We start from the raw sequence: 27,756 nt of genomic DNA, 5'->3' as shown, positions 1-27,756 counted from the left end.
TGGGAGTCCTTCCCAACAGCTCAGAGGACCTCGGTAACCTGAGAGCTCAGGCAAGTTCCTCACTGCCATCCTGCCAGCCTGCCACTTCACATGCTCATGGGGGACGATATATCATGTGGATAGAAATGAAAGCCACCGATGATGGAAGAAAATGCAGTTTCAGATAGGGCTTTCCTTATTCACCTCCACCATCTTTTCACTAGGGATGTTGCTGCAGTTCCTGGACAAACTCCATTCCCCTTTCTCAGTTTCTTTTTTGATGGTGATGATAATGTCTGGTGGCTAATGTTTAATGAGCATTTATTATATATACCAGGAAGTGTTCTAAGTACTTAATATATATGATCTCATTCAGTTCTCACAAAGTAAGAAGTATCTGTTGTCATCTCCATTTTATAGGTGAAGCACAAAAAGTGACACATTTTTTGGGGTGACAGATGGTAGGAGGCAGAGGAGGTAGCTGAACCAATTCTGCTTAATTCTAAATCCATGTTCTTAACCAGAGGTGGGCAGACTACATCCCATGGGCCAAATTGAGACCATCTCCTGTTTTTATAAATAAAGTTTTATTGTAACACCTCCATGCCCATTCATTTTGATGTTGCCAGTGTTTGCTTTTCTGCTCCAATGGCAGAGTTGAGTAGACAGAGATCATATGGCACACAAAGCCAAAAATATTTACTGTCTGGCTCTCTAAGCAAAAGTTTACCAACCTCTGCTCATAACACTATGCTATACTGCCTCTTTCATTTACCCAGTGTCTGAAAGAAAGGCTAAAAAGGAGGATAAGACATTCTGGGGATAGGAGAAAGAACGAATGCCCCCACTCTCTGCTAGGAACTGCGCTGGTTAATAGTTTACTTAGTTAACTGAGGAACAGGAAAAAGGGAAAATAGGCTTTGAACAGTCTTCATTATTTCTTTTTTTTTTTTTTTTTTTGATACAGAGTCTCACTCTGTTGCTTAGGCTGGAATGCAGTAGCACAGTCTCGGTTCACAGCAACCTCTGCCCCCTGGGTTCAAGCAATTCTCGTGCCTCAGCCTCTCAAGTAGCTGGGATTATAGGCGCCCACTACAATGCCTGGCTAATTTTTGTATTTTTAGTAGAGAAGGAGTTTCTCCATGTTGGCCAGTCTGGTCTTGAACTCCTGACCTCAGGTGATCTGCCCACCTCGGCCTCCTAAAGTGCTGGAATTACTGGCCTTCATTACCTCTTTAAAACAGAACTTGGAGATATGTGGTTCTAAATATACACATACATGTATATGCATTTCCATATATAGTAATAATATATTGACACATCTGATAAATATGCTTAACATTAATATATAATATACACAACAGATGAATGTTTATAACTTTTACATATTTCTTCAACTGGAAGTTTTCTTTTAAAACTTTGGAATGTTTTCCCTGCTATAACTTTTGAAACAGAAATTTGAGGTTTATAGTCCAGAAGCTGCTGTAGCTAGAGAACTGTTATTTTGTTCCAAATTTCTCCACCTAATGTTTCACTACCTGTGGTTGGTTCCTTGGTCTTGAACCACTTCTTCTCTGGGGCCACTGCTTTACTCTTACAAGTTTAAAGGTAAATTTGGTGCATGATTATAGCCTGGTGGGTTTTACTCAAACAAGTCAGAACCCGCATTAACACCTTTCATTCTGAGTACACAGTGATATTTGTGCTCGAGTGTCAATAAGCATATTGTCCAGAAAATTTTACTGTTTGCAAGTGTCAGAAACCCAACTCAGACTAGCCTAAGCAAAAGAAAAAGTAGTTGAAGTTATTTTGCTTGTAACTGAAAAGGCCAGAAGCCCCAGCTTCAGGCCTGGCTAGATCCAGGTGCTCAAGGGATGCTCAGGAATCTGTCTCTTGGGGTTACCTTTCTTGGCTTTAGAGCCCCCCTCCCTCTGTCTCTATAACGGGGAGCTTCTTCCTTCTGTCTTCTTCCTTCTTTCTTGCCTGTTAAACTCTCTGATCCTTAAAACTAAAAAAAAAAAAAAAAGGAATCATCTTTGTGAGCTTCACAGTCTCAAGCAGATTGGTGCCCCACCTGTAACGACGTGGCCGCTGGCAACCCCAGCACCTTCCAAACTCAGCAGCTCTGGGAAAAGAGCAAGCTTCTTCATTGGCTTGGCTTGGATCACATGACTACCCCGAACCAATCACTGAGGCGAGAGACATGGAATGCTCTGACTGGTCAGGCCTGGGACATACTCCCTCCCCTGGAGTGCAGGGGATGAGCCCCGCCAGAATTAATAGACTCAGAATTGTGGGAGGGAGGGGTGTCTCCCCCACACCCATGCAGGAGATGAATGCAATGTAGGGAGGAAAAAAAAAAGCCCATGGCAGGAAAGCATTCCTCCTGCCTAAGCTGAGCCTCCTTAATGAGATTCCAGGCTAGGAGCTTGGGGAAAGAAAATGATGAATAATCCATTCTCTATCAGGAAAGTTCCAGGCTGGTCTCCAAGGAAGTAGGGTGGCTTGTTTTTCTCCTCTGTGTATGATGGGAAGGACACAGAGTTGGGGGTTTAGTCATTAATCCCAGGGAAGGTGGCAGTTCCCATCTTCATGGGACCTTTAAGTACTCCCCGTTCTTGAGAAGGTTGTGGCTTTGCCTGTAACAGGCCGAGTAACTGCGGATTGAACAAAGAACCAGAGAGCACGGCACACTTCAGAAGAAATGTCTCGCTAGCCAAGCTTTGTCATCTCCCAGCCCGATCATGTAGTATTTTCCTCTACACCATGCTGTTATAGCTCCTTGGAGGGACCTGCTGATGTGATGAAAAATCCTGAGACCAGGTTTTTTATATCAAAGGATATTTTCCAAAGCCCGTGAAGTGGAGGGCACAGGGCAGCAGACAGCCTCGGGCACAATGTCCTCGGCAAAAACACAGACAGGATCCTAAAGTTTGCTTCGTCCTCAGATGTCTACAGAGTGTGCAGACAGCATAGGGGACTGCAGGGAAGAGCGCAGGCGGAAGCCTTAGCATCCTGGTGAAACAGAACATGGACCCAGCCCAAAGCCCCAGGGATCAACCGTGGCTGCTTCCTGCAGGTCACACTCTTCCCAAACCGCGGCCACATCGCCGCTTTTCCTAAGTTAGTTGATCATGCATTGGTTCATTCAGTCACTCAGTCTGGCAAGACTGAGCTCCAGCAGGCCAAGTCTAGGGGTAGAAAAGGCAGTTTGCAAAAATCTAAGTGTTTTCTCCTTAGATTCTCTTTCCCATTTTATGGACTGACCAGGAAATGAATTCGAACTTAAAGGAAAAGGAAAACTTTAAGCTAGAAGGTCTACAAAAGTGGAAAGTAAGATGGGCCAGAATGCACTGAGGTGTCCCCTAACCCACCTGGCCAAAATCCAGATGAATGGCCTTTTTGAATAGCTCAAAGGGACCTACTTCTTTAAGCTTTAAAACGTGTAAGTAGTATGTAACTTGGCTGTTTTGTGTTCTAACATGTATAATCCCGATTTCTGGAATGGAAAATCCTGGACATAATTGATCCTTTTCTTGGGGACTTAGAGTTATTGCCCCATTTTGAATCCTGGCACCACCCCCCGCCAGGGGCTGTTGAGATGGAGAAGGCTGTCTTCCCAGGCCCCACATAGCACCTTCTGCTGCCTTGGGGCTCTTATGTCTGCGTTTTAGGGTCTGGCAGTCAATTCCTGCTCTCTGCTGGGATCAGTGTGCCTCCTTCCCTGCTTCCTTCTTGCCCCTTCCCGTCCTTGTAATTGTGTAGTTATTAGCGTAAAATTGAGTAAGATCAGAGGAAGTAGAGGCTGAAAGTAGACCTAGAGGATGCCCTGTATGAATAAGAGACATTAGTAGTTCCATGTGGATTTTGTACTTTTTTTTTCTGGTAACTCAAAGGTCTCTTAAAAGAGTTTTTGTTTGTTTGTTTCCTTGTTTTTGTTTTGTTTTGTTTTTAATTAAATAACCTGGCCAGCCATGGTGGCTCACACCTGTAATTCCAGCACTTTCGGAGGCCAAGGTGCATGGATCACTTGAGGCCAGGAGTTCGACACCAGACTGACCAACATGGCAAAACCCCATCTCTACTAAAAATACAAAAAAAATTAGCCAGTTGTGGTGGTGCATGCGTGTAATCCCAGCTCCTCGGGAGGCTGAGTCATAAGAATCGCTTGAACCCAGGAGACGGAGGTTGCAGTGAGCTAAAATCGCGCCGCTGAACTCCAGCCTGGGTGGCAGAGCGAGACACTGTTCAAAATAAATAAATAATAAATAAATAAATAAATAAATAACCTTTTTATTTTGGAATAATGTTAGATTCACCAAAGAGCTGTGACGATCGTACAGAGAGTTCCTGTCTACCGCCTCCCAGTTTCCCCCATGGTTAACATCTGACATGACCATAGTACACTTTTCAAAACCAAAAAAGAAAAATCAACATTGGCACATTATTATTAATATCAGCTAAACTTCAGGATCCATGATGCATTCCAGGGCACCACGTTGTTTTGATGATCATATCTCCTGGTCTGTGACAATTTCTCAGTCTTTCCTTGATTTCCATGGCCTTGACTGTCCTGAGAATACTGGCCAGGTATCCCAGACAATGTGCCCTGGTCTGGATTCATCTGATGTTTTCCTCTGGTTAGAGTGGGGTCCCAGCTTTCGGAAAACTTGCCATGAAGGTAAAGTGTCCCTATCGTCTCATCATTTCAGGGGCACTGATAGCCACCTGGCATCCCTGTGTTGCTTCACAGGGTTGAGGGGATATTGGCCAGGTTTCTCCACAGTCAAGTTACTGCTTCCTTGTCCACAAATCTGTTATTTGGTAGCAAGTCACTAAGGGTAGCCCACCCTCAAAGGAGAGGGGAGGCCAAGTGTGGTGGCTCACACCTATAATCCCAGCACTTTGGGAGGCCGAGGTGGGCGGATCAGAAGGTCAAGAGATGGAGACCATCCTGACCAACATGGTGAAACCCTGTCTCTACTAAAAATACAAAAATTAGCTGGGTGTGGTGGCACACACCCGTAGTCCCAGCTACTCGGGACGCTGAGGCAGGAGAATTGCTTGAACCCGGGAGGTGGAGGTTGTAATGAGCCAAGATCATGGCACTGCACACCAGCCTGGTGACAGAGTGAGATTCCATCTCAAAAAAGAAAAAAAAAGAAAAAAAAAGGAGAGGGGAGGAAGTGGGCATTGATTAAGACTCAGCTTGGCCAGGCGCGGTGGCTCACACCTGTAATCCTGGCACTTTGGGAGGCCAAGGCGGGCGGATCACAAGGTCAGGAGATCGAGACCATCCTGGCTAACATGGCGAAACCCCGTCTCTACTAAAAATACAAAAAATTAGCTGGGCTTGGTGGCAGGCACCTGTAGTCCCAGCTACTCGGGAGCTGAGGCAGGAGAATGGCGTGAACCCGGGAGGCAGAGCTTGCAGTGAGTGGAGATCACGCCACCGCACTCCAGCCAGGGCGACAGAGCGAGACTCTGTCTCAAAAAAAAAAAAAAAAAGACTCAGCTCCACCTCCTGGATGGGGATTACCTATGTGTGTTACATTCTTCTAAAAGGAAGTGTCTCTTCTCTGCCATTGCATTATTTACTCATGCATGTATTTATATCAGTATGGACTGCTGTGTATTTATTTGATTCTCTGTGCTATAATCCACCATGATGTTATTGATTTTGCAGCTCATATTGTTCTAGCCTTGGCCACTGGGGCTCTTTTGCGTTGGTTGCCCAGCCCTCTCACAGGGCCTGCACTTTCTGTTTTTGAGCACTTACTCACTTTCTGCTGTTAAAGATGCCCCGGGCTCATAGTGCATTTTCCCTGCCCCAGCCCCAGAATCAGCTGAAGGTTTTTTTAACTTTGGCTCTGTTCACCAGTTGTTCAATTCAGTTCAGTCAGCAGGCACCTACAGTGTGTGCCGGGCCCTTCACTGGGCACTGGGCCCAGCCAGTGCTATGCTGGTGAGTGTCTGAAAAAGTAAAGTATGCAGGTATAGTATAAAGCTTACTGACACAAAGAACGTGTAGCATATTCTTTATAAATAATAACAAAATATGCAAGACTCTTTATTGCAAATTTATCGTAAATTCCATAGAGCCATTGATTCTCACAAAGGGCTTTATTGATGTTTGCCAAACTCTTGTATCCCTTGCCAACTTATGGTAGCAATTGATGAATGAGTAAGTTTCCAACCAGAATACTGGTGGATATATTAGTTTACCTTCATGAGTAAGATGAAAGTGAAATAAGAAAGATTTGTGTTGGAACCTTGCATGTTCATTAATGACATGAGCATCTTCTTCGCTATCAGATAATAGTTTCTGAATACCAGAAGAAACTACTGGATAATAGTTTTTGAATATCAGAAGAAAATTTCCTCCGTATTTTTTGTGCTACTCATAGTGTGATGGCTACAGACACAGAACACTTTTAAATCTCATCTGTATTATTAATATTTTATCCAACACTTTCCTAAGAATAGACAAGCAACAAACAAAAAAAATCAATCCCTGATTTATAGCATTTCCTGATTTCTGTGACATAAACACTCCCATTAATGCAGAATACGCAAGCCCCAAAATTGGGGCTTAGCCAGGGAGGGCTCTTGGCTTTGCCTAGGAAAGAATTCAAGGGCAAACCAGCGGTGTTAGACAGCACCTTTTATGGAAGCAGCAGTGCACGGCAGCAGGAGGGGACTGCTCCTTGCTCAGCAGGGCTACCCCATGGGCAGTGCACCCAGAGTAGCAGCTCAAAGACAATGCTGCAGTCATATTCCTACCCACATTTCATTACACAGAAACTAAGGGTTGATTTATGCAGAAATTTCCAGGAAAAGCGTATTACCTTTCAGGTAGTTGGGTCATTGCCATGAAAAGGGGTGGTACCTTTTGGGTGTTGCCGTGGCGATGCTAAACTGACATGGCACACTGGTGGGCGTGTCTTATGGAAAGCTGCTTCCACTGCGGTCCTGTTTTAGCTGGTCCTCAATTTGGTCTGGTGTCCGAGCCAAACCTCCAGAGTTGAGTCCCACCTCCTACCTCACCATCCTGGCCAATTTCAAGCTTCACTGACACAGAGCCACAGAGAGCTGTGTAGCAGCACATCACTCTGCAACACTGCCAACGCACAGACGCAGTAAGAAGAATAACCGTAAGAGCACAGATGATGATAAAATATAGTAAAATAATTAGGAGGCTAAGTTTTAATTATTTATTACTGGTGTTTCTGGTGTAATTTAATTGTAAGTATATATAATTTATTTTTTAATGGTTGTGTTTATCAGCCAGCTCACAGAATTCTGAACATTTACTCATCGGCCCTCATGAGCCAGCACCAACATGCCCCAGCTCTCCTCTGGCACAGCAGTGAGCCAGCCACAGCCCTGCCTGGGTGGAGGCTGCGGTTCTCTGAGTGGCATCCAGGGCGTTGCACGTACCCTGTGAGTCAAACTTGCACGAGGGAGCTAACAGCATTCCTGGAAAATCTTGTCCACACACAGCCCGTGCACCATCCTGGGGATTTTCACACCATCTATTTCTCATTTTCATTTTTTAACTCAGAAAATCTATTCTCCATTAGCCGATCATCTAAGATCCTTTTGCAAGTATGGAAAGCAAGTGTAAATCATGACTTCAAATGACCTGGAAGCTCCAGGGGCACAGAGTTTGGAGTCGAACATCATCACCACTTCCAGGCTTCAGGACCTTCGGCAAGTCTCTGAACCTCACTGAGCCTCTGCTCTTTAATCCACAAGATGTGGGTAAAAATGCCTCCCCAACCCCAGAGTTATTCTCAGGATTAGATGAGGCCACATATATGAAGGGCACAGAACAGCCTAGCACCTAGAGCCTTCTCTCCTTGGTGGTTCAAAGCCAAGTGATAAGAATTGCAGACAGCAAAGAACACGACAGATGTTCCAAGGGCAAGGTCTACTTCCCCGCCTTGTCCACAGCGTCCAGGGCTTTCTGGAAGAATGTTTGTGTCCTGTGGGACTCTGGACAAACTCTCTTGGTGTTTTAGGGCGTCCTTCTCACCCTGAAGCCTTGGCAGGGTCAGAAGCAGATGTTAGTGTGATAACACAAGAAACAAGGAGATCATCCAGAAACAATGGATTTGGAGTTCTCAAGTACGTTATTGGCTGGGTGTTTGTTCAAGCTGATAGAAATTCAGCCATGGGTGTGGTCCAGGTGGTTTGCAACTGCTATTTTAGACAGTGTGGGAGAGATCAGGAAGAGCACACGCTGCCTCAAAAATAAACAGAAAAAAACCACCATGCCATATACCATATGGTCAGAGGGAAAGAAAGAGGAGGAAAGAAGGAAAGAGAATGAAAGAAAGAAGGCACTAGCAAGTATGTTTAAACTAATATTTCTAAACCAGACTTGTTGATCACTGACCTTGACCCCAAGCTTCATGTACATTCCAATGCGAGCTTGGCCAGGAGCCAGTTTTTCAGGAGTCTTTTTGTTTGGTTTGTTTATCCCCTCACTGTTTCCTTGTAGTTACCAGCAGCAATTTCTGAGAAAACCTTGACCTTGCTTATAATAGAGTAGGCCTGTTAAGTAGAGAAGACCGACATTAACCTTCCAACTAAAGCCACCTTAAATCAACATGCTTTCAAAAAACAAATAAACAAGGCCAGGCGCGGTGGCTCATGCCTGTAATCCCAGCACTTTGGGAGGCCGAGGTGGGTGGATCATCTGAGGTCAGGAGTTGAAGACCAGCCTGGCCAACATGGTGAAAGCCTGTATCTACTAAAAATACAAAAAAATTAGCTGGGCGTGGTGGCACATGCCTATAATGCCAGCTACTTGGGAGGCTGAGGCAGGAGAATCGCTGGAACCCAGGAGGCAGAGGTTGCAGTGAGCCAAGATCACGCCACTGCACTGCAGCCTGGGTGACAAGAGTGAAACTCCGTCTCAATAAATAAATAAATAAACAAACAAACAAACAATTTTTTTTAACTGAAAGAGCTGATTGCAATCTTTGCTGCATTTACACATCATGCACTGGCCCCTTTAGTGACCCTCTCATTAGCACTGTGGGGGCTTCAAGTGACAAAACCAGCTCAAACTAGCCGCACAGTACTGAGCAGTTAGTGCAGAGTGCAACACAAGCCAGGGCTCAAAACCAGCTTCTCTATTTGTTCATTATGCACAATAGCCTAGAGGTGGATGCAGCCCAAGTGTCCATGGACAGATGAATGGATAAATAAAATGTGATGTCATGCAGTGGAATATTATTCAGCCATGAAAAGGAAGGACATTCTGACACATGCTACAACATGGATGAATCCTTAGGACATTGTGCTAAGTGAAATAAACCAGTCACAAAAGGACAAATGTTGTATGAATCCACTTATATGAGGGACAGAGAGTATTTAAATTCATAGAAATAGAAGGGGAATGGTGGTTACCAGGGGCTCTGAAGAGAGGGGAAGGGAGAGTTATTTAATGAGGATGTATTTTCACTTTTGCAAGATGAAAAAGTTCTGGAAATCTGTTTCACAGCAGTTAGACTATACTTAAAAGTACTGAATTGTACACCTAAAATGGTTAAGATGGAAAATTTTGTTATATATTTTTTTACAGTTAAACAAAAACAGACCAGGTGTCGGGGCTCATGCCTGTAATCCCAGCACTTTGGGTGGCTGAGGCAGGAGGATCACTTCAGCCCAGGAATTTGTGACTAGCCTGAACAACATGGTGAAACGCCGTCTCTACAAAAAATACAAAATTTAGCTGGGCCTCGTGGCCTGCGTCTGTAGTCCAAGATACTTGGGAGGCTGAGGCAGGAGGATCACCTGAGCCCAGAAGGTTAGGCTGTAGTGAGCTGTGATTGTGCCACTGAACTCCAGCCTGGATGACAGAGTGAGACCCTATTTCAAAAAAAAATGGAGAAAAGAAAACCAGCATCCCTCTCTCCACGTCTGGGCTGCATCTCGTGGTGCTGGCTACATTCTCAAGTCCCCGGGTCTCTGTGGCTGGAGATTCTGGTGTCAAGCCTCATCTCCTTGGCTCTGATTGGATCGCATGCCCCACCCCTGGCCAATCACTATGGCCAGTGAATGTGATTTGTTGCTTAGCCCCACCCACAACAATGGGCCGAGAGAGGGAGGGAGATTTACCCACAATCTCCAAAAGATGCTGAGTGGGTTTTGGCCTGGCCACTGCAGAATCGTTGCCCTTGAGGCAGGAGACATGCTTACTTCCATTAGCACCTGTGCAGCTAGTTGGCATGAGGCACCCTTACCTTAGAACCCCACCCACCGAATGTCCTAGCATGAAAGTGGATTCCTCCACCACAACCAATAATGTCTACATTTGTGTTCCAGAAGGCTGGAGTAAAACACATTGGAGTTTGCCCGCTCTCACGTTCAGCCCATTCATTCAATGAGTACTTATTAAACCCATAGGAAAAGGTCATGGGAATGAGTGAGGCAAGACAGCCCTGAGGATAGGGAGGGACATGATGGATGGAGAAGTCAGTCCAGGGCCGGGGCACAGTGACTCAGCTTCTGAAACCAAAGAACAGAAGAGAGGGTAGGTGGAGAGGCTGAGATGTTGACAGTGGAGAGAAACGGGAAACTACACGTGAGGTAACAGAGTTCTGGAACTCTGCCCAGACCCACTCCTGAAAACAGATTTTAAGTGGGCCAGTGTCATTATGAATGCCTGGCCAGGTGTCCCCAGATGTGTTAGTCCATTCTCACACTGTTATAAGGACATACCAGAGACTGTGTAATTTATAAAGGAAAGAGGTTTAATTGACTCACAGTTCCCCAGGGCTGGGGAGGCCTCAGGAAACTTACAATCATGGCAGAAGGGGACGCAAACATGTCCTTCCTCACATGGCAGCAGCAAGGAGAAGTGCAGAGCAAGGGGGTGAGGAAAGCCCATTATAAAACCATCAGATCTCACAAGAAGTCACTTACTATCATGAAGGCAGCATGGAGGAAACTTTCCCCATGATTCCATTACCTCCCACCAGGTCCCTCCCAGTCCCTCCTAAGGGGATTCTGGGAACTGCAGTTCAAGATGAGATTTGGGTGGAGCACAGCCAAACCATACATCACCAGGTGATCGGAGTTTGGTGCCAGATTTCCCAAAACACTCCTCACTGACTCCAAGAAAGAGCCTTGGGGGGAATGCATAGGATCTCTGAGCAGCTATAGACAGACTGCAGCTTGGAGATTAGGATCCTGAGTGAGTGGAGAGCCCTCCTCTTGAATAAAACTCAGCTGAAGTTCTAGGAAGTGCTGTCTGCTGGAGCGCTGATTTTGGAAGCATTCTGTCCTTTTCCTCATGTGTGTCTGAGCTCATCTTCTCTCTGGGTACAGAAGGAGAACCCTGAGCCCTGGGAGAATAGGGATGAGTTCCTGCCTAGGAAGCAAACCTTTGAATTTAGCTTTTACCTGGAAAGCATTATTTCTGCCAAGAGAATTGGAAGACAGAGGGGAGGGGAGGGGAGGAGAGGGGAGACATGGAGGAGAGGGGAGGAGAGGGGAGGGGAGGGGAGGGGAGAGGAGAGGAGAGGAGAGAGACAGGCCATCAGATCTTTATCCCATTTCCCTGTCCACCACCGCCTGTGCTGGGTAAATCCCTTAACCTCTGCAAGCCTCACTTCTAACATAGAAGTAAAGAGAACCCTCACACAAAGGGTCATGGTGAGGAATCAGTAAGCTCAGTGCAATAAGTGATAGTGCTCATCGTTGCCACCATTCAACCCCTAGACACCAGGGAGAAACCACCACTTAAGCATTAGTCCACGGCAAAAGTCAGGTGTCAGCATCACTCCACATTTGCTCATCCATGGTTAGATGGAGTTTGATATGCTCTCTGCTGAAAGTAGCTGTAACGTCTTTCCTGGGGCCTCTGCCAGAATCAGGTGTGCTGGTGGGGAGAAGCAAAGGCTAATCAGACAGCCAGCATCCCTGCAATCCCAGAGTTCTGAACTTTGAGGGATAGAGGGACCCGCAGTGTGGACAGAAAGAGAAAAGGCTGTGGAGTCCCAGGGAGCTGGGCTGGAATCTCAGTGATTGGCTTGTTCTGTTATTTTGACCAACATCTGAGGACCTACTAGGTATGTGCCAAGCATTTATTCTAGGGGCTGAGGATACAGTGGTAAGAAAAGTAGATGAAAAGTCCCTAATCCCTTAGAGGGGACATTCTCCTGGCTCAGCAGCTCAATACCCCATCTATGGTGTTGGGAGTCCCTTGGTCTTGCCCGGCCTGTGTCCTCCGAGTGTTGACATCGCAGAGTGTTGAGTGTATTAAATGAGTTAATGCAGGTGACTCTTTTGGCAGGGCGCCTGGGTAAAGGACGCGCCCACTCAATGGTGGTGCGATCGTGTGCCATGTGGCCCAGGCAAGGACCCCCATCCCAAACTTGAGGAGAGTCCAGGAAGGTTTCCTGGGGGAAGTGACTCATTGTGTTTTTGTTTATTTTTGAGACAGAGTCTCATTCCATCGCCCACAATGGAGTGCAGTGGTGCTATCACAGCTCACTGCAGTCTCTATTTCCTGGGCTCAGGTGATCCTCCCACCTCAGCCTCTCAAGTAGCTGGGACTACAGGCGTAAGCCACAAGGCCCAGCTAAGTTTTGTATTTTTTGCTGAAGCAGGGTTTTGCCATGTTGCCCAGGCTGGTCTTGAACTCCTGAACTCAAGCTAGCTAGCCTCCCACTTTGGCCTCCCAAAGTGTTGGGATTACAGTTGTGTGCCACCATGCCTGACCGGAAGTGACTCATAAACCAAGACCTTGGGCAGCAATGCTGTGGCTGGGACAAAGAAATGGAGACCATCCCCGCCGGTCATAACCTCCCCTGACCCTTGTGTGCCCCTGCAGGTCTCCTACCCATGGATGAGGGGCCCAGCGCCATGGCCAGGGCCACAGCCACCTCGTGCCACACAGCAACCGAACCAGGCCCCCCCGCCGCCACATATCCCCTTCCACCAAGGCATCCAGCCAGCACCGGTGCAAAGGAGCTGGTCCCAGGGCTTCCCCAGACCCACTGTGGTCCTGCCGGCCTCCCACCGGCGGCCTGTGAGCGCCAGCAAGGAGATGTTCTCGTTTGTGGTGGAGGACGCCCGCAAGCCCCCTGTCATCAAGCAAGGTATGCGTCAGGGCTGCCATCGGTGGCTTGGGGGTGGTTCACAGCCATGTGGATGGGTCTTGGTTTTGGTTTACTTTCTGATTCTAAAAGGAGAACGTGTTCAATTGTAAAAAATAAAAATAAATTCAGGATAAGCAGAAAGTAAGAAAACAGTTAAAAATCAGCCGTAATCCTTATCCCCAGGGTCTCCCTGTTGACTCTCTGCTGTGTGTCCCTCCAGCCTCTGTGCTGTGTCCGTATACACACACCAGGGCACCTGCAGTGGGTGTGGCCTCTGTGCATGTGTACATGTGAGTGTGTCACAGGATCTGTGTCAACACACTTTGACTCAGATGTGCAAAAATATTAGTCATTGCAATCCCCTTTGCCCCCAACAGCCCTAGGAGGTTTTAAAATATTTTAACACCATTTTACAGGTCAGAAGAGACTGACGCTTATCAAGGAAAATGACTTCTCCCAAGGAGATATATTCAGTCCCATCTAATCTAACATTTTTCAGTCCCATTTAAGGCTGGTGAGCTGGGTGACAGCCCACTCACAGCCTGGTCACTCTGGGACACACACAACCTCCAGGGTGTCCTTCCTTCCCCACTACCCCCTTGAAAGCCTCATGGCACTTGGGGAGGAAACTTCCTATCTGTCACTGTCCTCTTGGCCTCAGCAGCCTCACTGGCGGAAGAGCTGGTCAGTTTAGTCCCCAGGCGTGGTTCCCGGAGTTCCTCCCTAGCCTCTGGCATCAAGGTCCCACTCTCTGTCCTCTTTGTCCCAGCCCCAGGCCCTTCTGAGTCCCCAGGTATCTCCCAGCGGCTTCCATATCTTTCCCCCGTCTTGCTCAAGACCATTCATGTAGTCACCTTCCTCAGTCACTAAAATAATAATTATTATTGTGACACATGCAAGCTGAAGAGAAAAGGCAATGTGTGTCCACGGTTTACGTCATCATCATCATCAAATGCACCGCCACATACCTACCACCCACAGCGAAAAATGACTCAGCCATTTTCCCCCAACATTTTAATATGAACTTTTTTTTTTTTTTTTTTTTTTTTTTTTTTTTGAGATGGAGTCTCGCTCTGTTGCCCAGGCTGGAGTGCAGTGGTGTGATCTCGGCTCACTGCAAGCTCCACCTCCCGGGTTCATGCCATTCTCCTGCCTCAGCCTCCCAAGTGGCTGGGACTACAGGTGCCTACCACCATGCTCGGCTAATTTTTTTTTTTTTTTTTTTTTGTATTTTTAGTAGAGACGGGGTTTCACTGTGTTAGCCAGGATGGTCTCGATTTCCCGACCTTGTGATCTGCCCACCTTGGCCTCCCAAAGTGCTGGGATTATACACGTGAGCCACCACGCCTGGCCGTAATATGAACATTTTTTAAACATACAGCAAAGTAAAAAGAAGTTTATAGTGACCCCCCTCCCCACCTAAATCTCCCATTAACATTTTACTGTACTTTTTTTTTTTTTTTTTTTTAAAGACAGAGTCTTGCTCTGTCACCCAGGCTGGAGTACAGTGTCGCGATCTCCACCTCCTGGGTTCAAGTGATTCTCCTGCCTTAGCCTCCCAAGTAGCTGGAATTATAGGTGCTCACCACCATGCTTGGCTAATTTTTATTTTTATTTTTATTTTTATTTTTTAAGTAGAGATGGGGTTTCACCGTGTTAGCCAGGATGGTCTCGATCTCCCAACCTTGTGATCCGCCTGCCTTGGCCTCCCAAAGTGCTGGGATTACAGACGTGAGCCACTGCACCCGGCCTTAATACGAACATTTTTTAAACATACAGCAAAGTAAAAAGAATTTTACAGTGACCCCCATCCCCACCTATATTTACCATTAACATTTTACTATACTCTTTTTTTTTTTTTTTTTTTTGAGACAGAGTCTTGCTCTGTCTCCCAGGCTGGAGTGCAATGGCATGATCTCCGCCTCCTGGGTTCAAGTGATTCTCCTGCTTCAGCCTCCCTAGTAGCTGGGATTACAGGCACAAACCACCATGCCCAGCTAATTTTTGTATTTTTAGTAGAGAGGAGGTTTTGCCATGTTGGCCAGGCTGGTCTCAACTCCTGACCTCAAGTGATCCACCCACCTCGGTCTCCCAAAGTGCTGGGATTACAGGCGTGAGTCAACCACGCCTGGCCCATTTTGCTATACTTTTATTATATATCTATCTGTCTATCAGTCATTCTGTTAATTCATTAATCGATCTTAATTTTGGATGCATTTAAAAATAAGTTTCCTACAGCTGTAGACTTCGCCCTAAACATTTAGCATGTGTACCATTAACTAGAGTTCAACAGTTTTTGTCTTTTTGTGTAAAATTAACATACAGTGTGTATTAGTTACCAATTTATAACCAATTACCCTAACACATAGCACCCTAAAACAAACCAAAACCCTATGCATTATCTTATACAGTTTCTGCGGGTCAGGCATTTGGGAGTAGCTTCGCAGGATGGTGTGGTTCAGGGACTCTCAGGAGGTTGCATGAAGCTTTTGACGAAAGCTGCGGTCCTCTGAAGGCCTGCCTAGGGCTGGAGGACACATCTCCTGGGTAGTTCACTCACATCCGTGTGGGAAGAGGCCTCCGTTCCTCACTAGCTGACAGCAGGAAGCCTCAGTTCTTCACCACTGCCACCTTTCCTAGGCTGCTTGAGTCTCCTCATGAAATGGCTGCCAGCTTCCTCCAAAAGAGTGGTCCTAGAGAGAAAAGCAGCAGCCACATGTGTCTTAAGATCCAGCCTCAGGAGTCAAACTCCATCATTTCTCCAGTAGCCTTGGTTACTTGGATAAGCTCTGTTATGGCTGAATTGTGTTCTCTCAGAATTCATATGTTGAAGCCCTAATCCCCAGTACCACAGAACCTGTGTTTAAAGAGTGCCTTTCTTTCTTCCTTCTTTTCTTTTTTTTTTTTCTTTCTTTTTGAAACTGAGTCTCAGTCACCTAGGCTGGAGTACAGTGGCGTGATCTCGACTCACTGAAACCTCTGCCTCCCAGGTTCAAGTGATTCTCCTGCCTCAGCCTCCTGAGTAGCTGGGATTACAGGCACCCACCACCACACGTAGCTAATTTTTGTGTTTTTAGTAGAGATGGGATTTCACCGTATTGGCCAGGCTGGTCTCGAACTCCTGACCTCAGGTGATCCATCCACCTTTAAAGAGGTAATTAAGTTAAAATGAGGTTGTTGGGGTGGGCCCTAATCCAATCTGACTGCTGTCCTTGTGAGAGGAGGCGATTAGGACACCAGCGACACCAGAAGGAAGACCATGTGAGGACATAATGAGGAGGTGGCCATCTGCAAGCCAAGGAGAGAGGCCTCAGGAGAAACCACCTGGCCAACGCCTGGATCTTGCAACCTCTAAAACTTGAGAAAATAAATTTCGGCCAGGTGCAGTGGCTCACCTCTGTAATCCCAGCAGTTTGGGAGGCCGAGGCAGGAGAATCCCTTGAGGCTAGGAGTTCAAGGCCAGCTGGGAACACATAGCAAGACCCTATCTCTATTTTTAAAAGAAAGAATTAAAAGTTTAATAAAGGAAAATTAATTCCTGTTATTGAGCTCCCTAGCCTGTGGTATTTTGTCATGGCAACCTGAGCATGTTAATACAAGCTTCATCCAGCATTGGAGATGACTATATAGGGGCATGAATACAGGGACAAGAATCACCAAGACCATCTTGGAGATTGGCTGCCACTCAATGAAATGCACAGATCTTGAGTGAACACTTACTACGTTTTGACAATTGTATACACCTGTGTAACCCAAACCCCTGACAAGAACATCACCATCACCCCAGGAAGCTCCCTCAGGTCCCTTCCAAGTCACTTCCCAACCCCTTCCCCCAGAGGTAACCACTCTTCCAATTCTTTTTCCACCATGGATTAGAGATTCCTGTTCGAGATTCTCAAATACATGGAATCATGTAGTGTATGTTTTCACGTGAGGCTTTTTTCACTCTGCATATTTCTGAGATTCATCCATTTTGCTGTATGTCTTACAAGTTGTTCCTTGTGGCCGGACACAGTGGCTCACACCTGTAATCCCAGCACTTTGGGGGGCCGAGGAGGGCAGATCACGAGGTCAGGAGTTTGAGACCAGCCTGACCAACATGGTGAAACCCCATCTCTACTGAAAATACAAAAATTAGCTGGGTGTGGTGGTGCACACCTGTAATGCCAGCTACTCAGGAAGCTGAGGCAGGAGAATCGCTTGAACCCAGGAGGCAGAGGTTGCAGTGAGCCGAGATTGTGCCACTGCACTCCAGCCTGGGCGACAGAGCGAGACTCTATCTCAAAAAAAAAAAAAAAAGTTGTTCCTTGTTCTCATTGAGTCACATTCCATGAACGTAACACAGATTTCTCTTTATCCATTCTTCATTGGTGGACACAGGTGCTGTTTCTTTCTTTTTACACTCAGTTGTTGATGAGTAGATTTCTCCACCTGTTTCTCCAATGCCGTGTTGAACTTGGGAAGTGAATGAGCCATGAGCGGTCCCAAGGCTTTGAGGCCCTCATCTACCTGGGTTTCTCCTCTACAGCCTCCCACTGGGGTGTCATCTGGGTTGGGAAGGCATCGTGATGTCCGCTCCCAAACTTCCACCGCATTCCCCTGATGTGGAGAGGGCCTTTCATCTTCCTGTAGAGAAGAGATCCCTCGTGTCAGACCCGGGCCCCTCTACTCCATGCTTAGGAGAACACTGCCGACGCCAGGACTCCAGGTTGGCTCTTCATTGAAAGCACCCATTTTTGAGGAATCTGAAGAAGCTCTTTCCTCTCTTAACAAAGCCGGACTCTTCAAACAAAATTGTTTTGCTTTTAGACCATTGCCTTGCTTTAGATTTGAAAAATTCTGTTTGGAAACACAAAGCCAAGGGCGTATTTGTTCTCGGTCAGGGTTTCTCAATCTTGGCACTGCTGACATTTGGGGCCAGATAATTGTTTGTCATAGGGCGTTGTTTTGAGGCAAAGGCTCGCTCTGTAACCCAGGCTGGAGTGCAGTGGTGCAATCTTGGCTCACTGCAACCTCTACCTCCGGGTTCAAGCGATTTCTCCTGCCTCAGCCTCCCAAGTAGCTAGGATTCAGGCGCCCGCCACCACGCCTGGCTAATTTTTGTATTTGTAGTGGAAATGGAGTTTCGCCATGTTGGCCAGGCTGGTCTCGAACTCCTGTCCTCAAGTGATCTGCCCGCCTCAGCCTTCCATTGTGCTGTGATTACAGGCGTGAGCCACCAGGCCTGGCCCAGCCTGTGCATTGCTGAGTGTTTAGCAACATCCCTGGCTTCTACCCACTCGATGCTCTCAGCAGATCTCCCCCACTCAAGCTGTGGTGCTCAAAATTGTCCCCAGATATTACCAAATGTCACCTGAGGGGCAGAATCGCCCTGGTCAAGGCCCCCTGTCTTGGTGGTGCTCGCCCTTCTCCAACAGGCAGTAAGGCCGCAGCTCCAAGGCCGAATCTTAATGGCAAAGCTCATACAGGTGAGGGAGGAAGAATTAGAATGGAGAATGGAAAGGCATGGGGTGATTTTTAAAGATACCATCCTGATTTGTATATACTGTAAGTAATGGAATAATAATGGGATTGTTTGACCCTAACACTGGTATCCTACTTTTTGAAATGTAACACTATATCATGAAGGTCAATACATTTACTGCATAATGGTTATGAATACAGGCTCTGGATCAGACAAACCTGGGTTCAAATCTTGACTCTATCACTCACCAGCTGTGGGACCTTCAGCAAGTACTTGGCGTCCCTGTACTTCGGTTCCCTCACTTACAAAATATGATATGAATGCCATGTCGCTAGTTGTTATGCTGTATTTTTATTGTTGTATCGTTATTTTTTATTGGGTTTTTAAGAAGTATTTTTGGCCAGGCATAGTGGCTCCCATCTGTAATCCCAGCGCTTTGGGAGGCTGAGACAGCAGGATCACTTAAGCTTAGAGGTTTGAGACCAGCCTGGATAACATAGCAAATTCCTGTCTCTACAACAAAATTAAAAATTAGCCAAGCACGGTAGCATGCATGCACCTGTAGTCCCGACTACTTGGGAGCCTGAGGTGGGAAGATCAATTGAACTCAGGAGGTCAAGGCTGCAGTGACCCGTGATCATGCTACTGCACTCTAGACTGGGTGACAGAGCAAGACCATGTCTGTCTGTCTGTCTGTCTCTCTCTTTCTCTCTCTACACACACACACACACACACACACACACACACACACATATATATTTTCAATCCACAGTTGGTTGACTCCACAAATGTGGAACCCACACATATGGAGGGCCAGCTGTATCTACTTCTTGTTATAAGTCCCAGTATCACAGAACCAGATATAAATAAGGCTTTGAGGGCCATACAGTCTGTGTTGCAACTACTCAACTCTCTGTATTTGTGGCACAAAAGCAGCCATAGATGATACATACATGAGTAACTGTGGCCACATTCCAATAAAACTGTACTTTCAGTCATAGGCAGTGGGCTGCATTCAGCCCCAGGGCTGTAGTTGGCCAGTCCCTGCTCTACCTAATGTTTCATTTACTCCTCACAGTTGCCCTTTATGATACAGACTATTCATGCCCCTCAATGATATGTGTGGAAACTAAGGCTAAAAGGTATTAAATGACCTGCCCAGGAGATTAAATGATCTGCCCTAGATCACCCGCTGTTCTGTGGCATAGGAAAAAGGTCTGGAAAAAGACACATCATGTTAGGTAACAGCACAGTTAGCACAGGAAGAAGGAAGGAGGTGGCCCTTTCTGTTTCTGGTCCTTCCGTGATGCTTTCACTGCTTTTCAGTGAGCACGCACACCACTTTGTAATTTTTTTTTTTTTTTTTTTTTTTTTTTTGAGACAGAGTCTTGCTCTGTCGCCCAGGCTGGAGTGCAGTGGCGTGATCTCGACTCACTGCAAGCTCCACCTCCCGGGTTCACGCCATTCTCCTGCCTCAGCCTCCGGAGTAGCTGGGACTATAGGTGCCCGCCACCATGCCTGGCTAATTTTTTCTATTTTAAGTAGAGACGGGGTTTCACTGTATTAGCCAGGATGGTCTCAATCTCCTGACCACGTGATCCGCCCACCTTGGCCTCCCAAAGTGCCAGGATTACAGGTGTGAGCCACCACGCCCGGCCTGTAATTTTTAAATTACATAAAATGTCTATGTCTGGGGGGAGACAAACAGGAAGGCTAATGTGAACATCTTCTTCAGGCCTCAGGGAAACTCATGATGTCTTTTGTGCTCTCTGCTGATCTCACGCCTTAGTGTGGACCAATGCCATGAAACTGTCGGAAACACCACTGGCCGAGGGGATTCCTGGGGCAGTTCCCCCCGCGGAGATTTATGTGGAGGAGGACTTGGCCCAGCAGGACAAGGTGAGGGAGGGGTCTGGGGAAGGGTGGAGCTGCAGCAGCAATCACACTGCAGAGGGACTTGCTGATGCCTGTTCTTCTCTGTGGCCCAGAAGTGCCCTTATCCTGCTTCCAAGAAACCACCTCTTATTCCCTAAGACATTCAACCAGATGTTTTATTCTAATTATGACCTCCGCAACCAATGTTTATGAAGCATCTACTGTGAGCTGGACTGCATCCCATGCACTTAACATTCATTCGCTCGTTTAATCTTTGCTGTCTTCAAAAGAGGTTTTTGATCACCCTCACTTAACAAGGAGGAAACTGGAGCTCAGAGAGGTTAAGTAACTTGCCCAAGGTTACACAGTACAAGGGGCAGAATTGGGATTCACACCCAGGTCTGGTTAACTTCCCTAGTAGGAGGAAGTGAGAGCTGAGGTCAGAGATGACTGAGCAAATGAGAAAGACTTGTTAAAGAACCAGAGAGGTTTAGAGAGTGAGACAGGAAGAGAGGTCAGAACAGATGAATGTAAGCATACCTGGGAAGGATGGATCCAGGCTGATTTCGCCTCACTTAGCCACAACCTGAAAATTGTATTATAATCGACTACTTTTGCACCAACCTAATACTAAAAGCAGTAGTCCAACAATGCCATGCTTCCCCTGAAGATCAGGGCCTGAGCCTGCAGCAATTCTCAGAGTCTGTAAGGAGCAGAACCACCTGGAGCTCTTGTCACACGTGGGAGTGACATTTCCAGGAATCTGCAGCAAGGGTGAGTAAGGTGGGAAGTCAGGTTTGGATGCTCTGTCAGTTACCCATTGCTGTAAACAAGCGAGCCCAAAACTTTGTGGCTTGAAACAGCAATTTATTTCCCACAATTCTATGGGTCGCCTTGGAAGGTTCTCCTGCTGGTATCTTCTGCCTCACTCACGCAACCGCAGTCAGCCAGTGGCGTGGCAGGGACTGATGGTCTCAGAAGGCCTCATTCCCATGTCTGGGACCTCAGTTGGGACACCTGGAAGTAGTTTTTTTGTTTGTTTGTTATTTTTTTTTTAGTTTCTTCCCACAGACAGATTTATTTTTTTTTGAAGTTTTTATAGAGTTTTTATTAGTTTTATTTTTTTAATTTTTCCTTAAGTTATTGGGGTACAGGTGGTATTTGGTTACATGAGTAAACTAGTACAGCCACTATGGAAAACAGCATGGAGATGCCTTAAATAACTAAAAGCAGAACCACCATTTGACCTGGAAATCCTGCTACTGGGTATCTACTCAGAGGAAAAGCAGTCATTATTTGAAAAAGATACTTGCACACACATGTTTATAGCAGCACAATTCACAATTGCAAAATCACGGAACCAATCCAAATGCCCATCCATCAACGAGTGGGTAAAGAAACTGTGGTATATATATTCAGTGGAATACTACGCAGCCATAAAAAGGAATTAATTAACAGCATTTGCAGTGACCTGGATGAGATTGGAGACTATTATTCTAAGTGAAGTAACTCAGGAATGGAAAACCAAACATCGTATGTTCTCACTGATATGTGGGAGCTAAGCTATGAGGACACAAAGGCAGCAGGATGATACAGTGGGCTTTGGGGATTTGGGGGGAAGAGTGGGAGGAAGGTGAGGGATCAAAGTCTACAAATATGATGCAGTGTATACCGCTCGGGTGATAGGTGCACCAAAATCTCACCATTAAAAATCACCACTAATGGAATTGTGAGCCCTCTCTGCATGTGGCTTTTCATCCTGGGCTTCTTCATAGCAGTACAGTGGTCTTTGGGTTTCCAGATGTCCAGGACAGAAGCTGTACAGCCTCTTAAGAAATTGCTTAGAGACCACCCAACATCATGTCTCTCACTTTCTCTTGGTCAAAGCAGATCACAGGGCCAGCCTAGATTTAGGGGCTGGGGAAATAGACTCCACTGCTTGATGGCAGAAGCTGCAAAGTTATTTGTAGCCATTTTTAATCCACCACAGTTGTTAAGCTGGAAATAGGATGCAACCACATTTCTAAATTTTTACTATTTATGAAGTATTTATGCCCTGACTTGTCAGGACTCCTTCAAGTGCAAGTGACAACAAACAAATTGGTTTAAGAAAAAATAGGCTGGGCTCAATGGCTCACGCCTGTAATCCCAGCACTTTGGGAGGCCAAGCAGGAGGATCACCTGAGCCCAGGAGTTCACACCCAGCCTAGGGAACATAGTAAGACTCCATCTCTGCAAAAAAAAAAAAAAAAAAAAATTTGCCACACATAGTGGAACTTGCCTATAGTCCCAGCTACTAGGGAGGCTGAGGTGGGAGAATCACTGGAGCCCAGGGGATCAAGGCTGCAATGAGCTGTGATTGCACTACTGTGCTCCAGTTTGGGTGACAGAGTAAGACCATGTCAGAAAGAAAGAAAAGAAAGAAAGAAGGAAAGAAAGAAAGAAAGAAAGAAAGAAAGAAAGAAAGAAAGAAAGAAAGAAAGAAAGAAAGAAAGAAAGAAAGAAAGAAAGAAAGAAAAGAAAGGAAAGGAAGGAAAGAGAAAGGAAAGAGAAAGGAAAGAGAAAGGAAAGAGGAAGGAAAGAGGAAAGAAAGGAAAGAAAAGAAAAAGGGAAGAAAAGGAAGAAAAGGAAGAAAAGGAAGGAAGGAAGGAAAAGAACATTTTTATTGTCTTATTTTATTGGAAAATATAAAAGCCAACCAGCTTCAGGCATGACTGGATCTAGGAGCTTAAATGATCAGGGTGCTCCCCGCTATCAGTTTCTCCACTGCTTCCCTCATAGTTTTGCTTTCTGCAGCAGGCTGGCTTCTTTTGTTGGAAAACATGACTGTAAACAAACTGAAGTCTCTAAAGATTATGATCCCAAAGGAAGCAAGAGCTTCTTCCTCTTTTAAGAAATACATGAAATCTCTGAGAAAATGCCAACTGACCAGCCTGGGTCACATGCACAATGGCAGGCGGGACAGGAAGGATCAGGGCACATAACTGACCCTCCTGCCAAGACCACGTGGAAGGGTCAGGGGTGCTCCCTCAGGGAAGTCACAGGGTCCTCACTAGAAAGGCAGGAACCGTAGCTGTGCACCGTAAGCTGCAGGCTTCTCTATACTTCAGTGCCCAGCACACGCATGGCACACAGTAGATGCTCAATACATGTTTGTTGTGTGGATATTGAACAAACACCTGGCTGGAAATGGAGCCCTTGGGTAACTCATATTGGATGAGGCAAGGGGCTGCCCCAGAGCATGGACTCTGTTTGAGGCTGTCCTTTGAAATGTTGCCACAAGCACTCACAGGGACCCAAGGACAGACCCTGGGCAGCAGTTGGGCTCCATCATGACCAAAACCCGGTGGTGCCCCAGGCTAGCAAGCTAGAAGGTCGAGCTCCCCAGGCAATGCGCTGGCCTGGAAACTGCCCACCCGCCTCCTTCCAACCACTGGAAAATTGCATGGAGAGCAGAGTTTCCTCTCAAAGTAACTGATCAGGAACTCTGTAGCTGCCTATGAATCACGTCGGGGAATATTTGTTCTCAGTCTTCCTGATATTTTATTGATGAGTTCTGGCAAGAAGTTTGGGGGACTTTTTCCCCCTTTTTCGGGAAGCCTAACCAATTCTTTGGCTACAGTGTTTTTTCTTTTGGAGAGATGGGAGACTGGGTTAATGAGACCTGTGGGTACAGCCTGCCAAGCCCAGAGTTTTTTCCAGCCTGAAGTTTACAAGAACCTACATACATAAATCACCATTCCCCTCTCATTTATTTTTCATGACTTAGTTACCTGGAATACGTTTTTATGTGAATAACCAAAAGAGCCAGGGAATAACAGAAGAGAGGAAAGGGGAAAAGCTATTTCAGAATATATTAAATTTGTAAAGTTAAATAGCCCCATTATAGTCAGAATGTGGTTGAATAGAGTCATTTCCTTAATTACCTTTCCTTGGTCCCCAGATGTTAGACTGAGGCCTGGTAAGTTAATTCCTAAAAATATTGTAAGTAAACTTTTTGGCAACAAAAATTCCCAAGAGGGATGGTGGTTCTTAATATGAAAGTATAATTTTAGGGGAAAGGAAAGTTTCTGTCCCTCTAAAGTATCCACATGCATTGTAGGAGTCTATGTGCAAGCAGTCGTTTTCACCACACTATCGTCTCTCTGAGTTTCCAAGTGACAGAGCCTCAAAGTCTGCCTTTTCCCTGCCTGCCTGCCCCTACTTTCCCAAAAGAATTACACTATAATTTTCCTACCTTTTTTTTGAGTCAGAGTTTCACTCTTATTGCCCAGGCTAGAGTGCAATGGCATGGTCTTGGCCCACTGCAACCTCTGCCTCCTGGGTTCAAGCGATTCTCCTGTCTCAGCCTCCCAAGTAGCTGGGATTACAGGCACTCACCACCACACCCAGCTAATTTTTTTATTTTCAGTAGCGACAGGGTTTCACCATGTTGGCCAGGCTGGTCTTGAACTCCTGACCTCAAGCGATCCACCCGCCTTGGCCTCCCAAAGTGCTGGTATTACAGGCGCGAGCCACCGCACCTGGCCTCTACCTTTTTTTCTTTTTAAATGGGCTCAGCCTCACACCTAGGCCCACACCTAGTAAGCTTGCCATCTGATCTCTACCCAGGATGAAATAATTCTGCTGCTGGGAAAAGAGGTCAGCCGTCTCTCAGATTATGAAATTGAATCCAAATACAAAGACGTCATAATAGCAAACCTGCAGAAGGAAGTGACTGAGCTGAGTCAGAAGCTGTCGGAGACCACCACCTCCAGGCAGAATGAGAGGGAGATCTCACAGAAGTGTCAGGTTCTGGATGAAGACATCGATGCCAAACAGAAAGAGATCCAGATCTTGAAGAGCCAGGTAGGCAGAGCCTGAGAGGCACAGCACAGCTCTCAGACCAAGGCCTGGGAGGCTCCAAGAGCCCCAACCAAGGTGAGACACCCGGAGTTAGGGAACAGGTGGTCAGTGGAGCGTGGTGGTTAAGAACACAAATCCACAAGGCTGAGAGACTCGGCAGTTTCCTAGCATGGTAAGAACAAGATCAGCCGTTGTTCAGCACTGGCCACGAGCAAGAACTAGTACAAAGCACTTTGGATTAACTTATTTAAACCTCACAGTCCTCTGACACATCCATTCTACAGATGAAGGGTCTAAGGCAGGCCCAGGCCAGGCACGGTGGCTCACACCAGTAATCTGGCACTTTGGGAGGCCGAGGCAGGCGGATCACTTGAGGTCAGGAGTTCGAGACCAGCCTGGCCAATATGGTGAAACCCTGTCTCTATTAAAAATATAAAAATTTGCCAGGCATGGTAGTGCATGCCTGTAATCCCAACTACTCAGGAGGCTGAGGCTGAACCTGGGAAGCAGAGGTTAGTGAACCGAGATTGCGCCACTGCACTCCAACCTGGGTGACAGAGTGAGACCCTGTCTCAAAAAGAAAGAAAGAAAAAAGTCTAAGACAGGCCCAGAGACACCCAGGAACTGCTTACAGCTTGCGCAGCACGTGAGAGGTGGCGGTGCAATTTGAACTCAGGTCCACCTTCTCGCAGACCCCATGTTCTCACCCCAATTTCCTATTTCCCCACGATGCTGTCACTTCAGTGACTGCATCTCACCCAAATCCAGCCCCAGCCAGAGAGCGCTATGGGCAGTTAGCTAAGTGGGGAAAAGGAACCGCCCAGTGTTCCAAACACAGAGGCCTTTACCAAACCCTGAAGGCAGTTAGTTACTGGTTCCCTTACAGGGAATTTCATCAAACAAAAATTCTTCACCTGGAATTTCTGAATTTACCAGTCATGTACGTTTCTCTTGAAACTTGATTCAAATTCCTTTTTTTTTACTTTAAAATTGGTCAGTGATGGCCGGGCGCGGTGGCTCATGCCTGTAATCCCAGCACTCGGGAGGCTGAGGCAGGAGAATCACTTGATCCTGGGTGGTGGAGGTTGTAGTGAGCTGAGATTGTGCCACGGCACTTTAGCCTGGGCAACAGAGCAAGATTCTGTCTCAAAAAAAAAAAAAAAAAGAAAGAAAGAATTACTCTGACTAATTAATACTCCTCCCCCCACTTTGATCTTGGCTCATAATTGAAAGATGATAATTTTATAACAAAGCATTTCTAAGCTAAAGGGTGCAGTTGGTCTGAATCCAAATCAAGTTTCATCTGCTCACATTTTAGTCTCTTAAATATTCTACTGCCAACAGAACATTCAAGCAGACGTATAAGCCACATGGCAGGTTGATTTATTGTTCTGATTACTTTATTCTCCCGGGTCTCCTGAAAGTGTGTGCATAACGATTTGCTCTCAAAGCCCTTCGATCCGATCCGATACCCCAAGACAACGCGTACCGCCATGCAGTCTGGGCTGCCTGTGCTAATTAGAAGCTGAATTAGTATCTTGAAGCAATCAGTCTTCCTAGCACTATTAACTTTCTTATGACCCAGGGCCCATTTTATTACACAGTATAACAGGCACTAAACACCTGGGGATTTATGCCAATTATGGACAATATGGATATTTATTTTGGTCATGAAATTGATGAAGATGTTTGAAGACCACTTGGAGTTTTCCCACAGTCTGATATCCTAAAGCTCTGATACTTAGATTGAAACATTTCCTGTCTGTCAGACAGCACTGGAGTCTGGGGATGTGTTTTCCCATCCCTTCTGGAAGTTTCTCTCTGTGTTGTGCCTCTGGTATGCAAACAAAAGCATTAAGCTGAGAAGAGCTGTAACTTTTAAAACAAAAAATCCAAGTGCCTTTTTATGGGAGCATTGCATGGCCCCACAGAAAACAGGAAGAAGTGAAATAATTTTTTTCACTCCAAGTTTCCAAAGTGCAGACCTGCACATGTATGGCCTTGGAGAGGGTTGGGGCTTTGCAGCCCATGTCCCTCCATCTTCTAGTGAGCACCCCTTCTCCAGTGTCTCAGATGCCCCAGGGAAAATGTGAGTGATGCACGAAATGGGCCGTATAAATTGTGAAACCTTGATCCTTCTGTTAATTCTACCACCGAGTCATAGCCACAGGGTTTTCAGGGACAGACACTAAAACAGACTATGAGCGCCACCTGGTGGCCAGGTGCAGGGCATACCGTACCTGCATTGTTGGTGTCCCCCCACTCCCACCCTGTCATATGTTATGATATGCCTGAAACACGATGTGATGATTAACAGGAATTCTTGCACTCCTCCTAATAACAGTCACACTGGTGTTTAAGTGAGCCTAGGCAAGGCTTACAAATGCACACAGAAATATTATCAATCTAACTTCCTGGAGACAGGCAAGAGAAGCAGAAGCTAAAACACATCGTAGAATAATCAGAGCTAGTATC

General features: G+C 46.2%; 1 protein-coding gene across 10 annotated transcripts in view; it reads left to right on the top strand.

The window, feature by feature from the left end:
• The window catches only part of FHAD1 (forkhead associated phosphopeptide binding domain 1), a 157,873-nt gene that overhangs the window by 34,590 nt on the left and 95,527 nt on the right, over positions 1-27,756 (top strand). For 7 of the 10 annotated variants that reach the window (XR_013407498.1, XR_013407492.1, XM_015117411.3 and 4 more), the window contains exons 4-6: positions 12,830-13,097; positions 20,351-20,460; positions 25,048-25,284. Coding sequence is in view for 8 of the 10 variants with exons in the window: in XM_015117411.3 (XP_014972897.3) it covers positions 12,830-13,097; positions 20,351-20,460; positions 25,048-25,284 (615 nt within the window). In the remaining 2 variants the exon portion in view is untranslated. The remainder of the gene's footprint in view (positions 1-12,829; positions 13,098-20,350; positions 20,461-25,047; positions 25,285-27,756) is intronic. The other 3 variants (XM_077973381.1, XM_077973385.1, XM_077973390.1) reach the window with 1 other exon arrangement.

The sequence above is a fragment of the Macaca mulatta genome, chromosome 1, assembly GCF_049350105.2.
Source record: "Macaca mulatta isolate MMU2019108-1 chromosome 1, T2T-MMU8v2.0, whole genome shotgun sequence".
NCBI lineage: Eukaryota > Metazoa > Chordata > Mammalia > Primates > Cercopithecidae > Macaca > Macaca mulatta.
The sequence above is the reverse complement of the archived record's forward strand: the minus strand, read 5'-3'. Positions and strand labels throughout refer to the sequence as shown.